Raw genomic sequence first — 17,397 nt, 5'->3', positions numbered from 1 at the left:
AACTGTTACCCATCTCTCAAGATAGAAGGCCCACCAGGCCCAAACATATCACTATAAATACACAGGCGATGGGACATAAATGAGGTATGTTTTTATCTAATATAAAGCCTTTATTGCTCTGTACCGAGTACTTACTTGATCATCGGAGTGCCTTTGCAGGTACCCTCCCCACCCCTTGGAGGCAGTATTCGGTCGGCACCGAAGACTTGGAAGATCATGAGGCAGGAGCAACAAGAGGAGTGTTTCTACGCAGGAACAGTGGTTAAGATAAGACTGAAGTTTTCACAACTATTACATCAATTATAGTCAAAACCAAATACCTCTGTCTTCTAAAGCTTAGCTAAATTACCTACTAAGGGTAGCTGGAGTGGTTGCGAAATGTTTGATCAAAGAAAATACAGAATTTAATTCAGGCATATGCGTTAATGCTACCAATTAAACAAGAAAAGACACTTTTTTGTTTGACAAATCTTACTAACTGCCCTGGCCGGTTTGGCTTAGGGATCTTAATTTCCATAAAACAGTGTCATTGTGAGAAAAAGGGGTGGTCACAGTCACAACAAACTCATCCTAATTAAACAATTCTATTGTCCTACATGGAATTCCAATTCCAATTATACAAAAGGGTACCATGCTGCAACAAAGAAAACGTTCCCAATTTCAAATGTACCCTATGGGGAGTTGTATTTGTGCATGACATGGCTAGGGTTTTATGTAATTTAAATTTTTAAAAGATGCTACGAACCAATTGGTCCCCACTATGGCATTCTGTCTTGTAGGATTCCTTGTCTGTGAGTTTTTCGATGGTTTTGGACCTTTTGGTTATTTTCCTTTCCCTTTCGGCCTGAAAAAACTGAACCTTGCACGGCTTAATATTGTTTGATTTTACTTTCTGTACTTGGACAATATTAACCTCAGCCACCCTAACTGTGTATCTGAAAAAAAAATTATTGAACCACACTTTTGACATAAATGGTAAAAGTTATATTATTTAACTAAATTATTTAGGATTTGGATCTTAATATTAAATATCAAATGGATTATGTTAAAAAGAAGAGTATTCATCTTGTGTGTCCACGATTTTCTACCGAGATTAATCGCTATTTTTCCTTTAAATACATGTTAAATGCTTTAAAATTCTCCAATTTGAGGTCAATTCCACGAACTTGATAAGTCTTTTTTCCGTCTTGAAAATTCCCATTAGCCTTTGGATCCATGAACTGGTTAAGGGTTTACAATATTAATTTTCATGAAGGGTCATCATGATTGCATGGAAAAAATTGTATAGTGAGGCTTGTGTTATACCCTGTGCATTAGGCATTTCATATACAAGAAGAATATCCTTTCAGGTTTAAGCCAATTAGTTTAATTAGTATGTTCACCTACTCCTCACTACCATATTAGGGTAAGGGAAGTATTTGATGGCTTTTTGAACGGCTATAGTTGGCACTTGGCATCATACTCAAGTCACGATTACACACAAAATGTAAATGAGTACTAAAGTAATATATGGTTGACAATGCCTTCAAATTGAAAGCTGAATATTACTTCACCTTAGATATGATAGGGGACATTATACATAGTGGATGGAACTTCCCATGTTGCTTACAAAGCAATACACCTAATTCCACTTTCTGGTAATTTTCCTAACGTGTGGGCATTTCGGTAAACTGGGTTCACACTGCTGGGATGAACAGAGTCATATAATTCTTGGTGTAGACCAATACCAAGTTAATCATTTCTCATGTGATAAACCAAAATAACTGAAATCAAATAATGAAAATTATCAATGTTTTTGGATTAACATTTTTATGATATATTATTCTCAATTTTTCATGACAGATTAATAAAAAAGGTAAAAGCTACAAATAGCAACTTTCAGTTTGACATGGATTCAATAATTCAAGATGTCAAACTAAACATACACTGTATAAATATAAAATGGTGTATATAAACATATATTAAACAGGAATATATTTAGCAATTTAGTTAGTTAGAAACAAACATATATCTCATAAGAATATGAGTTTCATTTCATTGTTAATAGCTTCAAGATATTATGTAAGTATCTCTGTAAATATTCTTTGAACACCAAGACTTGCCCTGCCACCTAGTGACTCCTACCCTTAAATAAATTTTGTATCTTTCTCAATTGGGATAAAATTTCTTCACTCAAGTCTATGTACCAGAAAAGAAAATTACTCATGTCTCTCTCTTCTTCACATGTGCTCACCTCATTAGTTTTCCTATGAGAACAAAGACAAGGCTCACTTCATTGGGTTTGAGACGTGACCCTTTGTATCCCTCATTCCATTTTCTGGTTCTCCAAGATCCCATTCTTATAACCATACATATAATAATAGCCATCAAGCAAAATCCAGCCATGTACTTTGCAGACACTATTTATCGTGGAAATCGTTGAAGTGTTAGAGTAGGATACGTCTTCATGAATGCAGTCAAACAATTATAAATTAAAGAATTGGTAGCATTATATGAAACGGGAAAAAGACAGCCATGCGTGTTCACACCTAGGGATGGCAAAAATACCCGCACCCGCGGGTATCTGTGGATAAAACCCGCTACGGATAATAAATGGATAGGCTAATTGGGTACCCGCGGATAATGGGGACGGATAATTTTTTACCCGTTTATAAATGGGGCGGGGGCGGGTATGATGATATCCATACCCGCGGGTACCCGTTTAATATTATTTCTTAAATATCCTAATTATCCTTGTACCACATAACCCTAAAACTACACTCTCTCATCTTATTTTCTTACAAAAGTGAGGTTGATGAAGTTACCGACATGTGTTAAGCATTTTATAGAATTATGTTGGATGTAATTTAATTAATTTTCTAGTTTTGATTGGACCAATAAGATTTATGTATTTTAAGTTATTTACTTTCATTTGGAATTATGAGATTGAATTATTGTAGCTTTGTGATGAGACTTTAACTTACTTGTGAGATTGATGTATTTTAAGTTATTGATTATCTTGAATTTTTATTATTATTTCAACAAAATTAACGTTAAATAAAAGTTTAAAATTAATCTTGAATTTTTATTTTTAATATTTCAATGACATTAAAATATAAACTTAAAATTACTTGTAATATAATTTTTTTAATTTCTTAAAAAATTTATAAATATCCATGGATATCCGTGGATATCCGTGGGTATTCAAGAAATTTATGGATACCCGCTTAATGGATACCTGCGCGGATATGGGGTGGGTATGGGGCCAATTTTCATTCAGCGGGGCAGGGGCGGGTTTACTATTACCCGCCCCCATGGGGCCCCATTGCCATCCCTATTCACACCGATTTGAGTTCAATATTTCATATTATAAACATTTTCCCTATAAGTACTAAAAACAAAAATGCAGAAATTTAGTAAACTTACACTGCAACAAAAGTTTAGTCTAATTTTAATTTGATGGTTTGGACAGGATTAATGTATAAAATGTTGATAAAAAAACACTCATATAATGTATATCTACAACTTAATACTCATTGAGATCATAAACAAATAACTTTTTTTTTTTCATAGCCATAATTCATATAGTATTTTAAAATTGACAATTAAGAATTGATTTATATATGTTTGTGAGATGTAATTTTCGTTGACCAAACATTATATTAATATGTATGGAAACTAAACTTAGAATCACGATGTCAACTATTCATATCTTAGGCTAGGCCTTACAACTATTGGACTAAGAGACTTGATTAATCATGAACAATAACTTAACAATTTGTCTATCTTTTGGGAGTTGTATTAGATAGGTCTTAGACTAAGATTGTTTGTGGTTTGGTTCGTTTTTTAACTAAAAAGTCACATAAATTGAATAACAAAAATATGTGAAATTCGATTGGTTCAATTTTTGTTTTTAATAATATCTAAACCGAACTGAATCAATAGTTTGCGGTTTAGTTCAATTCAATTTTTGTCATTTTTTCACATTTATTTTCTATATAAGCATAATTACATAATACTACACGAGGTCATAAACCATCAAATAATACATTATATCAAATGTCATAATTATGTCTTAACTATTATAATATTATACATTCTAAATAATATTATCTATGTACATAATTGTACACTCTGGTGCATTTCTTAATATCGTAGTCTTTTGTTGGCTGATAAAAAAAATTATATATACATTCTAAATAAAATAAAACTATCTTTCAAATAACAACAAATTAATTAATGTTCGATATAGAAAATTAAAATGATAACAATAAAAATAACATATTTCAATAAATCATTTCGGAGCTTTTAATTCATAATAAATCCTGCAAAATTTAAAAAAAGAAATATATATATATATATATATATATATATATAATTTTAGTTTAAATATACATTCCAAACATATAGAAATAAAATAGTTAATTAAGTGATGAATCATATCATAAGTCCAAGTTTTCAAAAGAGACTTTCACTCTCCACATAGGCGACAATACAACACAATCACACAAAGGTGTAGAAGCAAAGAACAACAGAGCAGGGCATCAGGTGAGAAAGAAGCAAACAAAGAGGTAGCGATGGGCGAAGGTGTAGAGGCCAGAGAGAGAGAACAGTTGAGAAGGGCACTCAGGTGAAAGGAAGAGAACGACAGACAGGCAAAAGAGGACACTTAGGTTAGAGTGAGAGAGGTGACACTAGTAGAGAAGACTTCTAATTTGGGAATGAGAGTGAGAGACCAAGAGTTTAACTTACACTCATGCATGTAGACATAGGCACAGGAAGCACTACGATTTGATCGATTTCGATTCAGTTTCAACTGACTGAACCAAAAATTGAACTGAATCGATCAGTTCTTTGAAAAGTTATATTGTACAAGTTACCAAAATATTCTCGATATCATATGGGTATCTACTCTAGTTATATATAACATTCATGTTTGAGTCAATTAGTTTTGTAAATTCCTGATCTAATATTAATCTAGTTTAATTTTTTAATAGATATTATTTTTATTAAAAATACTTTTCAGTAAATTAATTATATTTTTTATTATTTAATATATTTTATACCATAAATATAAACATACTATATAAAATAAACAACATAATATTATGATATATCATTTAATATATTAATTGATTTTATATTGAACATTTATATTTATTAGATAAAAAGTATATTTAACAATAAAATTTATATTTATCAGATGAAAATCATAGTATATATATATATATATATATATATATATATATATATATATATATATATATACATATATTTTTCATACAATAAATCAATAAATTTTACAATATTAAAATATCAAATTTAGCTTTACTAGTGTATTAAGAAAAGAGAAAAACATTTTAAGAAGGAAATAAAAAATAAAAGTGCTTGTATATTTATATTTATTGTATAAAAATACATTAAATAATAAATTAGATGGTTAATTTATTTAAAATTTAATCTTTCTTATTAATCAAAACTATTATTTATTAATTTTAAACTAGATTAATATTAGATAAAGAACTTAAAAAAAATAATTAACTCGAACAATAATATTATATATAATAATTGCAATCTCTCTCCTTCCCTTGAGTTTGTTATTCTTATCCCTCCTCCTTTTATGACTCAACAAATATTTTATTTTTTTAATATGAATTTTTTTTATATTGTGAAATTAGAATTTTTTATATTAAAAAAAATTAAAATAAGACATTGCAGTATCTAATTTTTTAGGATTTAGGGTTTATGCCTTCATTAAATTATTTTTAAAAAAAGGAAATATTGTTAAAATGTTATCTACAAGATTTTGCAGGTTAGGGTAATACCCTGAAAATGAAAAAGAATTGTTCAATCTTCGTCATGCGTTTTTAAGGAATGTGATCGAGAGAATATTTGATATTTTTAAACTAAGGTTCACAATTTTTAAGTCAACGCCTCCATTTTTATTTAAAACACAAGTAGAACTTTTGTTAGTATGTGCAGCATTTCATAACTTTCTACATAAAGAATTTCGTTATGATGAATTTTCAATTGAAGCGATGGATGAACTTTCATCTTCAACATTACCCGTTAATGAATATCATATTTTTGAGCCTATTATTCAAATTCAGGAGTAAGAGCGAGAAAACGTTAATGCTTGGAGGACTAGTATAGCTATGGATATGTGGGTGAATGTTATTTAAGAGGATAAGATATTATGAAGATTATTATTATTAATATTTATCTAGCTATTGTTATTTTTATTATTATTTTTGTCTTTGACTCTTTTTAAATTTGAATGTATGATTTTTTTTTTTGAAATTTTATCAAATGTAAAAAATCCACGAAAATTCTACAAAATCCCATAAAATTCATTAAAATTTTGATTTAAAAATCTTGCAGAATCCATTAAAATCCTGATTTTAAGTCATGTAGAATCCTGTCAAATCTTAAAAGTCATGAAAATTCTGCAAAGTCTTTTAAAATCTGCAGGATTTTTTTTAACTAAAAAAATCTTTTAAAATCCTAATCTAATACACCTCCTTAGTTGTATATATTATACCTCACCTTTTATATTGAAAATCTTGTCAATTAACACATATTTTTTAAATAATATTTTTTTTAATTGAAATTTATCTTTATAACTTATTAAAATAGTTCAAAATTTATAATCATTGATTATTCAATGATATTTGAAATAAATTATTTTTACTATTTATTTAAAATAAAAATAGTGTCTCTTTTACACTACTATATATAATATTAAGTATATATATATTTTGACTATTAAATAATAAAAATTAAGATTTTTTTTCTATTTTAAAAGATTGACCATTAATATTTTAATATATAAAATATCCTTCTATATTAAAAAAAAAACATTATATATAAGAGAATAGAGTAATGAAAGGACATATATTTGAAAGAAAAATATTTGGGGTTGATTGTGGTTGTTGGTATTGTGAACAGCACTCCGCATACTTTGGTGAATTAATGGTGAGAATTTTGGTTGGTGCTTACTGTTGGTGGTGTGCAATCGTAATGCTCTAAGTATATGTTTACTATGTGTTCCCTTGGCTCTCTTTGTAGTGTGCCTCTGTTGGAAGAAGCTCTGGTGCAAGTGAGGAGCTACAGTATAAGACTCCCTTCTCTAACGAAGATCAAGAGGAGCGAAGGATGTCTGACATGTCAGATTGGGCTTCCAGTGTTACATCTTCTGCTGATATCCAGGTACTGTTTTTTTCAGACTCGTCTTTGTTACTGTCCTGGGTGCTTGCGTTAGGATTGTTTGGTGGTTTTTAAAAATTTGAGTTCATTTTTTATATGGCTTACGAATTTATTTATTTATTTATTTGTTTTAAGTAATTGGATGATAATTTTGTTTTCAATTTGACACCATTAAAACAAAACAAAATTTAATACTATGATCAGTCCTTGAAAATTATACTCACATAACTACAAGCAATAGAGTTATAGAGCAATTGAAAGACCACAAGCATTATTTGATAATATCTACATTACATGTTTCAATAATAATAAAAAAAAAAAAGAACTACATCACAAACTTCTTATAAAAAAACTGTATTATAGGTTATTCATAGTCTACTAATCATATATTCTTAATAACGTCCATCCATAACTTGATATAACCAAAATATCTAATACATATTATCATTATCAAATGTTCGAAATACTATTACATAATGATATAAATATAGTAAAGATGCAGTTCAATGTTAACAATATGAATTAAAAAAATCAGAACTGAACTGAATTGTAATAGAAAAATGTTTTTTTTTCTTTCTTTTTTCGATTTGATTGATTTTTTATTTTATTTTTTATAAATTTGTTTAATAGCATGCAGAGTCTTATATTTAAATATGTCACCATCATTATAATTAGATTTAATACTAGTTTCAAGCGGTTTAATTTGATTTTTATAACCTCAATTTTGAGTGGTGTCCACATTTGGTTGCATATGACATGTACTTTCTATAAATGTTCACTTTTTTAAGCCATGTACAAGAAGTGACGTGTTTGAGGTTTTTCCTTTTAGGTCTTTTGAAAAAGTGATTTTTGGAAGGTTTTTCTAAGGCTATGTGATTTTGATTTATTTTTTGTGTGTATAATAGTCATACAAACATTAAAATTTATAACTTCATATATATTATTCTAACTTTTGCCATAAAGCTGATCTTAGTAGTTCAACTATGCAATTTTAATATATTTTTTTTCCTAATAAAAGTGCATTATAAATCCGACTGCTTTGACTCAAGTTAAGTTGAGCAAATGGGGTTCTCATGAATGAATATGATGACTTATCAGACATTTTTCCAGCTTGCTATCATTCTGCAACCTTGATTTTAACTGAATCTAGGATAATTAATAGTAAATTTTACTGTGTATATTATTGTACTTGATTAATTGTACTTGCAGAATTGTATTGTTATGTTCTAGTTCTACTTTCTGGCTACCTTTTTTGCCATTTTCTTTTTTGCAATTTTTGTTAGTTCCATCATTTCTGAATATTAGTTGCAAATGTACTTTTACTTTCGTAATGTTTTGGATACCTTTGTCATGCCTTTTGTTATCCTCAGTTAAACAACTTGGCTGTAGAACAAGATACTTATAATCTTCCTACAATAGACGAGTTAATACTGATTTACACTTGTTATTGAAGATTATAATTTGTATGATTGTGTCATTTTCTGTTTTATCTTAATTAACTCATTACTCTCTCTGTTATTCAAACCAGAGGATTATTAAGTTAGAAGACAATTTCCTGAGGAATCGTACAACACTTTTAGAAATGAACAACGACTTGGAGATTCTAATTCAAATGGTAAGATGCATATATATATAAAAAAAATTTGGCATGCACCAGTCTTTGATGTATTGCATAATAAGAAGACAATCCTGGAATGTAAATTATAATAATGTACAACATAATAGAAGTTTACATTACATTGCTGTAAGTTCTCAAAGCAGTGCAAAACAAGAAGGATTTCTTATCTACAAATTTTAAATGCTTAATGTATAACTATCTCTTTCACAATTAACTGCAGGTTGTGCAGTTTATAAGACTTCGTCGACCCTCTTTCCGTGCCAGTACTTCAAATGATATGGAGAGCACCACTAGTCCCTCTTCTTCTGATTCAGATAGTTCTGTTAGTTATTTTTAACGTGTCAATAAATAGTCCTATTTTATAGGACTGATTGGGTATGGTTAGTTATGTGTCAATAAACAGTCCTATTTTATAGGATTGATTGGGTATGGTTAGTTGCTTAGTTTACGCCTAGATTGCTACCATGGTGGTTTTTGTTTTATTATTATTCTGTTTTGAGAGTCAAGTATATAAGGCTTATAAAGCCATTTTCGTATGATTGAATAAAAGGATGCAATCTCTTCACATATTCAGTACGTTATTTGTGCATATTCATTAAACTTCAACAAGTTCTTCTGTCAATAAAGCCCCAGATTTTCCTGCTGATGTTCTGAACCAGAATTTTGCTTCCAAATTTGATCAGAAACCTACACCAACAAAAGTATCAAATTTATCAGGAAGAGTTTTTGAACGCCACTCAAAGTGAAAAACCTAAGACAATGAAAAGAAGCGGGAAATCAAAACAATTTGGCGAAAAGGATAAAAATGAACCGTTGATTTCGTTTTTATTGTACGGCTAAGATGGTGATCCGTGTTTTAACTCATGAAGCGGTAACTTTAGTCATTTTATTTTTATTTTATATATTCTAATTTTATTTGTAATAATATTATTATGTATTTAAATAGTTTAATTTTAATAATTTTTTAAGTATATTTTTTGTCTTTTCACTTAAAAATTTTAAATTTCTATATTTTAATTTTAATAATTTTTTAAATATATTTTTGTATTTTATCTTAAATTTTTGAATTTTTATATTGCAATTTTAATAATTTTTTTAATGTTTTATAACATTATTAAAATCTTATAATTTTAATCTCTATAATTTTATCTTACTTTCCATTTTATAAATATAATTTAGATTATTTATTTTATAATTAAATTATTTATTTTTAAAATTTTTATAAGTTTACAGAAAGAATATATTAAAATTTCTCAATCTTTGAAGGTACCGTAGCAACTCCCTTAATTTTATAGCATCTTGTTTCGTATCAAAAGAGGGCTAGCACAGGCTTTTTAATTTTTGAAATTATTTATTATTGGCCCGCCTTTATTTTTTTATTACTACATAAATTTGTGGCTGAGCCTATGACTCATGGACTCTTCAAATATTACTTGGCTCATCAAGTTTTGGAATATGATATATATATATATATATATATATATATATATATATATATATATATTTTAATAAGTACACCTCCTTTCTTTTTTGAAAAAGAAAATTAAATTCTTAAAATATTTTTCTTTTTTCACTTTTTCTTTCTTTTCTTTTCAATTTTCACATGCACTATCTTGTCTTATCTTTATTTTTCACCTATTTTAGTAGGTAATTTTAATTTTTTTAATTTATATATTACTCTTTTTCATTCTCTTTTAGTTTTTTCATGCACTTATGATGTGTGATTTTCTTAACTCTTTTAAGGATGTCAAACCAAATGTACATTTTTTTTTCTTTGAGTACTTCCCACATTTACTATAATAAATTTAGCGGTTCAAATAATTTTAGTGTTTCAAAAATATTTTTTAGAATAATTAATTTAGTGTTCCAAAAATTATTTTTTAACATATTTCATAAAAGTATTTTTTGAAACACTAAATTTATTATTCTGAAAGCACTTTTCGAAATTATATAAAATAATAAACTTTTGAAAAGTGTTATCTAAAATATTAATTTTACTGTTTTAAAAAGTACTTTTCAAAATATTAAAGTTAGTTTTCCGGATAATACTTTATAAAAGTATGCAATTTTACATAATTCTAGCATTTTTTTTCAAAGTAGTCAATTTAGTGTTACTGAACATATTTCCTAGAAGTATGTAAGAGAGTGAATGAGGTATATGAAAAAGAAGAAACTGATAAATTGAGAGTTGAAGGTATAAAATCAAAAAATAAAATGATAAAAAAATTAAAGATATTTTTGAATTTTTCTTTAAAATAAAAAAAAATAAAAGAGGTGTAATTATAAAAAGAAAAGAGGTGTATATATCATGTTTCTCACAGAGAGTGTGTTATTATTCTGCCCGACATTATTTATGGTTTATTTTGTTAATTTGGATTGTTTGAAAATTTTTACTACAAAAATTTGTATACTTTTCAAATATTATTTCACTAATAAACTTATTCTCATTGTGTTTTTATTTATGTCAAAATCAATCACCAATCCTTTTAAAGATTTTTAGTAAAAATAAGAATCATGTGTTTCATTTTTAACATAAATTTATATGAAAGAATAATATAAAACATAAAAATAATAAAAATTCAATCTTAAATCTTGATTAGGAGAAGTGAAATCACTTAATTATATATACATTTGTAATATAAGATGCAACATTTCTTGTGCAGTCGACTAGCAGATTGATACTCTCTTTCACCAGTGGATTAACTTCATTCTGCTAAACCATTTAATTAACATTTATTCAGCTAATCCAGTATCAATAAATAGATCTCCTTTAGTTCTTAACTCGCGTATAATTATTGAATAATGTCAAAGCATCTTATGATCGGTTGGTGGGAACAAAAAATATATTTGGTGCTTAAGAGAAGACTGAAGTTTTCACAACTATTACATCAATTATAGTCAAAACCAAATACCTCTGTCTTCTAAAGCTTAGCTAAATTACCTACTAAGGGTAGCTGGAGTGGTTGCGAAATGTTTGATCAAAGAAAATACAGAATTTAATTCAGGCATATGCGTTAATGCTACCAATTAAACAAGAAAAGACACTTTTTTTGTTTGACAAATCTTACTAACTGCCCTGGCCGGTTTGGCTTAGGGATCTTAATTTCCATAAAACAGTGTCATTGTGAGAAAAAGGGGTGGTCACAGTCACAACAAACTCATCCTAATTAAACAATTCTATTGTCCTACATGGAATTCCAATTCCAATTATACAAAAGGGTACCATGCTGCAACTAAGAAAACGTTCTCCAATTTCAAAAGTACCCTATGGGGAGTTGTATTTGTGCATGACATGGCTAGGGTTTTATGTAATTTAAATTTTTAAAAGATGCTACGAACCAATTGGTCCCCACTATGGCATTCTGTCTTGTAGGATTCCTTGTCTGTGAGTTTTTGGATGGTTTTGGACCTTTTGGTTATGTTCCTTTCCCTTTCGGCCTGAAAAAACTGAACCTTGCACGGCTTAATATTGTTTGTTTTTACTTTCTGTACTTGGACAATATTAACCTCAGCCACTCTAACTATGTATCTGAAAAAAAAAATTATTGAACCACACTTTTGACATAAATGGTAAAAGTTATATTATTTAACTAAATTATTTAGGATTTGAATCTTAATATTAAATATCAAATGGATTATGTTAAAAAGAAGAGTATTCATCTTGCGTGTCCACGATTTTCTACCGAGATTAATCGCTATTTTTCCTTTAAATACATGTTAAATGCTTTAAAATTCTCCAATTTGAGGTCAATTCCACGAACTTGATAAGTCTTTTTTCCGTCTTGAAAATTCCCATTAGCCTTTGGATCCATGAACTGGTTAAGGGTTTACAATATTAATTTTCATGAAGGGTCATCATGATTGCATGGAAAAAATTGAATAGTGAGGCTTGTGTTATACCCTGTGCATTAGGCATTTCATATACAAGAAGAATATTCTTTCAGGTTTAAGCCAATTAGTTTAATTAGTATGTTCACCTACTCCTCACTACCATATTAGGGTAAGGGAAGTATTTGATGGCTTTTTGAACGGCTATAGTTGGCACTTGGCATCATACTCAAGTCACGATTACACACAAAATGTAAATGAGTACTAAAGTAATATATGGTTGACAATGCCTTCAAATTGAAAGCTGAATATTACTTCACCTTAGATATGATAGGGGACATTATACATAGTGGATGGAACTTCCCATGTTGCTTACAAAGCAATACACCTAATTCCACTTTCTGGTAATTTTCCTAACGTGTGGGCATTTCGGTAAACTGGGTTCACACTGCTGGGATGAACAGAGTCATATAATTCTTGGTGTAGACCAATACCAAGTTAATCATTTCTCATGTGATAAACCAAAATAACTGAAATCAAATAATGAAAATTATCAATGTTTTTGAATTAACATTTTTATGATATATTATTCTCAATTTTTCATGACAGATTAATAAAAAAGGTAAAAGCTACAAATAGCAACTTTCAGTTTGACATGGATTCAATAATTCAAGATGTCAAACTAAACATACACTGTATAAATATAAAATGGTGTATATAAACATATATTAAACAGGAATATATTTAGCAATTTAGTTAGTTAGAAACAAACATATATCTCATAAGAATATGAGTTTCATTTCATTGTTAATAGCTTCAAGATATTATGTAAGTATCTCTGTAAATATTCTTTGAACACCAAGACTTGCCCTGCCACCTAGCGACTCCTACCCTTAAATAAATTTTGTATCTTTCTCAATTGGGATAAAATTTCTTCACTCAAGTCTATGTACCAGAAAAGAAAATTAGTCATGTCTCTCTCTTCTTCACATGTGCTCACCTCATTAGTTTTCCTATGAGAACAAAGACAAGGCTCACTTCATTGGGTTTGAGAGGTGACCCTTTGTATCCCTCATTCCATTTTCTGGTTCTCCAAGATCCCATTCTTATAACCATACATATAATAATAGCCATCAAGCAAAATCCAGCCATGTACTTTGCAGACACTATTTATCGTGGAAATCGTTGAAGTGTTAGAGTAGGATACGTCTTCATGAATGCAGTCAAACAATTATAAATTAAAGAATTGGTAGCATTATATGAAACGGGAAAAAGACAGTCATGCGTGTTCACACCTAGGGATGGCAAAAATACCCGCACCCGCGGGTATCTGTGGATAAAACCCGCTACTGATAATAAAAGGATAGGCTAATTGGGTACCCGCGGATAATGGGGACGGATAATTTTTTACCCGTTTATAAATGGGGCGGGGGCGGGTATGATGATATCCATACCCGCGGGTACCCGTTTAATATTATTTCTTAAATATCCTAATTATCCTTGTACCACATAACCCTAAAACTACACTCTCTCATCTTATTTTCTTACAAAAGTGAGGTTGATGAAGTTACCGACATGTGTTAAGCATTTTATAGAATTATGTTGGATGTAATTTAATTAATTTTCTAGTTTTGATTGGACCAATAAGATTTATGTATTTTAAGTTATTTACTTTCATTTGGAATTATGAGATTGAATTATTGTAGCTTTGTGATGAGACTTTAACTTCCTTGTGAGATTGATGTATTTTAAGTTATTGATTATCTTGAATTTTTATTATTATTTCAACAAAATTAACGTTAAATAAAAGTTTAAAATTAATCTTGAATTTTTATTTTTAATATTTCAATGACATTAAAATATAAACTTAAAATTATTTGTAATATAATTTTTTTAATTTCTTAAAAAATTTATAAATATCCATGGATATCCGTGGGTATTCAAGAAATTCATGGATACCCGCTTAATGGATACCTGCGCGGATATGGGGTGGGTATGGGGCCAATTTTCATTCAGCGGGGCAGGGGCGGGTTTACTATTACCCGCCCCCATGGGGCCCCATTGCCATCCCTATTCACACCGATTTGAGTTCAATATTTCATATTATAAACATTTTCCCTATAAGTACTAAAAACAAAAATGCAGAAATTTAGTAAACTTACACTGCAACAAAAGTTTAGTCTAATTTTAATTTGATGGTTTGGACAGGATTAATGTATAAAATGTTGATAAAAAAACACTCATATAATGTATATCTACAACTTAATACTCATTGAGATCATAAACAAATAACTTTTTTTTTCATAGCCATAATTCATATAGTATTTTAAAATTGACAATTAAGAATTGATTTATATATGTTTGTGAGATGTAATTTTCGTTGACCAAACATTATATTAATATGTATGGAAACTAAACTTAGAATCACGATGTCAACTATTCATATCTTAGGCTAGGCCTTACAATTATTGGACTAAGAGACTTGATTAATCATGAACAATAACTTAACAATTTGTCTATCTTTTGGGAGTTGTATTAGATAGGTCTTAGACTAAGATTGTTTGTGGTTTGGTTCGTTTTTTAACTAAAAAGTCACCTAAATTGAATAACAAAAATATGTGAAATTCGATTGGTTCAATTTTTGTTTTTAATAATATCTAAACCGAACTGAATCAATAGTTTGCGGTTTAGTTCAATTCAATTTTTGTCATTTTTTCACATTTATTTTCTATATAAGCATAATTACATAATACTACACGAGGTCATAAACCATCAAATAATACATTATATCAAATGTCATAATTATGTCTTAACTATTATAATATTATACATTCTAAATAATATTATCTATGTACATAATTGTACACTCTGGTGCATTTCTTAATATCGTAGTCTTTTGTTGGCTGATAAAAAAAATTATATATACATTCTAAATAAAATAAAACTATCTTTCAAATAACAACAAATTAATTAATGTTCGATATAGAAAATTAAAATGATAACAATAAAAATAACATATTTCAATAAATCATTTCGGAGCTTTTAATTCATAATAAATCCTGCAAAATTAAAAAAAAAATATATATATATATATATATGTATATAATTTTAGTTTAAATATACATTCCAAACATATAGAAATAAAATAGTTAATTAAGTGATGAATCATATCATAAGTCCAAGTTTTCAAAAGAGACTTTCACTCTCCACGTAGGCGACAATACAACACAATCACACAAAGGTGTAGAAGCAAAGAACAACAGAGCAGGGCATCAGGTGAGAAAGAAGCAAACAAAGAGGTAGCGATGGGCGAAGGTGTAGAGGCCAGAGAGAGAGAACAGTTGAGAAGGGCACTTAGGTGAAAGGAAGAGAACGACAGACAGGCAAAAGAGGACACTTAGGTTAGAGTGAGAGAGGTGACACTAGTAGAGAAGACTTCTAATTTGGGAATGAGAGTGAGAGACCAAGAGTTTAACTTACACTCATGCATGTAGACATAGGCACAGGCAGCACTACGATTTGATCGATTTCGATTCAGTTTCAATTGACTGAACCAAAAATTGAACTGAATCGATCAGTTCTTTGAAAAGTTATATTGTACAAGTTACCAAAATATTCTCGATATCATATGGGTATCTACTCTAGTTATATATAACATTCATGTTTGAGTCAATTAGTTTTGTAAATTCCTGATCTAATATTAATCTAGTTTAATTTTTTAATAGATATTATTTTTATTAAAAATACTTTTCAGTAGATTAATTATATTTTTTATTATTTAATATATTTTATACCATAAATATAAACATACTATATAAAATAAACAACATAATATTATGATATATCATTTAATATATTAATTGATTTTATATTGAATATTTATATTTATTAGATAAAAAGTATATTTAATAATAAAATTTATATTTATCAGATGAAAATCATAGTATATATATATATATATATACATATATTTTTCATACAATAAATCAATAAATTTTACAATATTAAAATATCAAATTTAGCTTTACTAGTGTATTAAGAAAAGAGAAAAACATTTTAAGAAGGAAATAAAAAATAAAAGTGCTTGTATATTTATATTTATTGTATAAAAATACATTAAATAATAAATTAGATGATTAATTTATTTAAAATTTAATCTTTCTTATTAATCAAAACTATTATTTATTAATTTTAAACTAGATTAATATTAGATAAAGAACTTAAAAAAAAATAATTAACTCGAACAATAATATTATATATAATAATTGCAATCTCTCTCCTTCCCTTGAGTTTGGTGTTCTTATCCCTCCTCCTTTTATGACTCAACAAATATTTTATTTTTTTAATATGAATTTTTTTTATATTGTGAAATTAGAATTTTTTATATTAAAAAAAATTAAAATAAGACATTGCAGTATCTAATTTTTTAGGATTTAGGGTTTATGCCTTCATTAAATTATTTTTAAAAAAAGGAAATATTGTTAAAATGTTATCTACAAGATTTTGCAGGTCAGGGTAATACCCTGAAAATGAAAAAGAATTGTTCAATCTTCGTCATGCGTTTTTAAGGAATGTGATCGAGAGAATATTTGATATTTTTAAACTAAGGTTCACAATTTTTAAGTTAACGCCTCCATTTTTATTTAAAACACAAGTAGAACTTTTGTTAGTATGTGCAGCATTTCATAACTTTCTACATAAAGAATTTCGTTATGATGAATTTTCAATTGAAGAGATGGATGAACTTTCATCTTCAACATTACCCG

The 17,397-nt window shown here is 28.1% G+C and overlaps 1 protein-coding gene across 1 annotated transcript; it reads left to right on the top strand.

Moving 5' to 3' along the window:
• Positions 1–6,823: 6,823 nt before the first annotated feature.
• Positions 6,824–9,370, top strand: LOC145952870 (uncharacterized). Its single transcript, XM_083065936.1, has 4 exons — positions 6,824–6,954; positions 7,048–7,188; positions 8,714–8,800; positions 9,024–9,370. The coding sequence occupies exons 1-4, from the start codon at positions 6,862–6,864 to the stop codon at positions 9,138–9,140; spliced, it is 438 nt and encodes a 145-aa protein (XP_082922062.1). The 5' UTR covers positions 6,824–6,861; the 3' UTR covers positions 9,141–9,370.
• The last annotated feature ends 8,027 nt before the right edge of the window (positions 9,371–17,397 follow it).

This window comes from Cajanus cajan, chromosome 10 (assembly GCF_000230855.2).
Source record: "Cajanus cajan strain Asha chromosome 10, NIPB_CcT2T_4, whole genome shotgun sequence".
NCBI lineage: Eukaryota > Viridiplantae > Streptophyta > Magnoliopsida > Fabales > Fabaceae > Cajanus > Cajanus cajan.
Note: the sequence above shows the minus strand (reverse complement) of the source record. Positions and strands in the feature narration are given on the sequence as shown.

What these genes read in the sequence shown, in the direction of transcription:
- LOC145952870 (XM_083065936.1), top strand. Translation starts at nt 6,862, where the DNA reads ATGAAAGGACATATATTTGAAAGAAAAATATTTGGGGTTGATTGTGGT. An exon ending in CATACTTTGGTGAATTAATG is followed by an intron (nt 6,955 to 7,047) that starts GTGAGAATTTTG and finishes CTCTCTTTGTAG; the next exon opens with TGTGCCTCTGTTGGAAGAAG. An exon ending in TGGAGATTCTAATTCAAATG is followed by an intron (nt 8,801 to 9,023) that starts GTAAGATGCATA and finishes AATTAACTGCAG; the next exon opens with GTTGTGCAGTTTATAAGACT.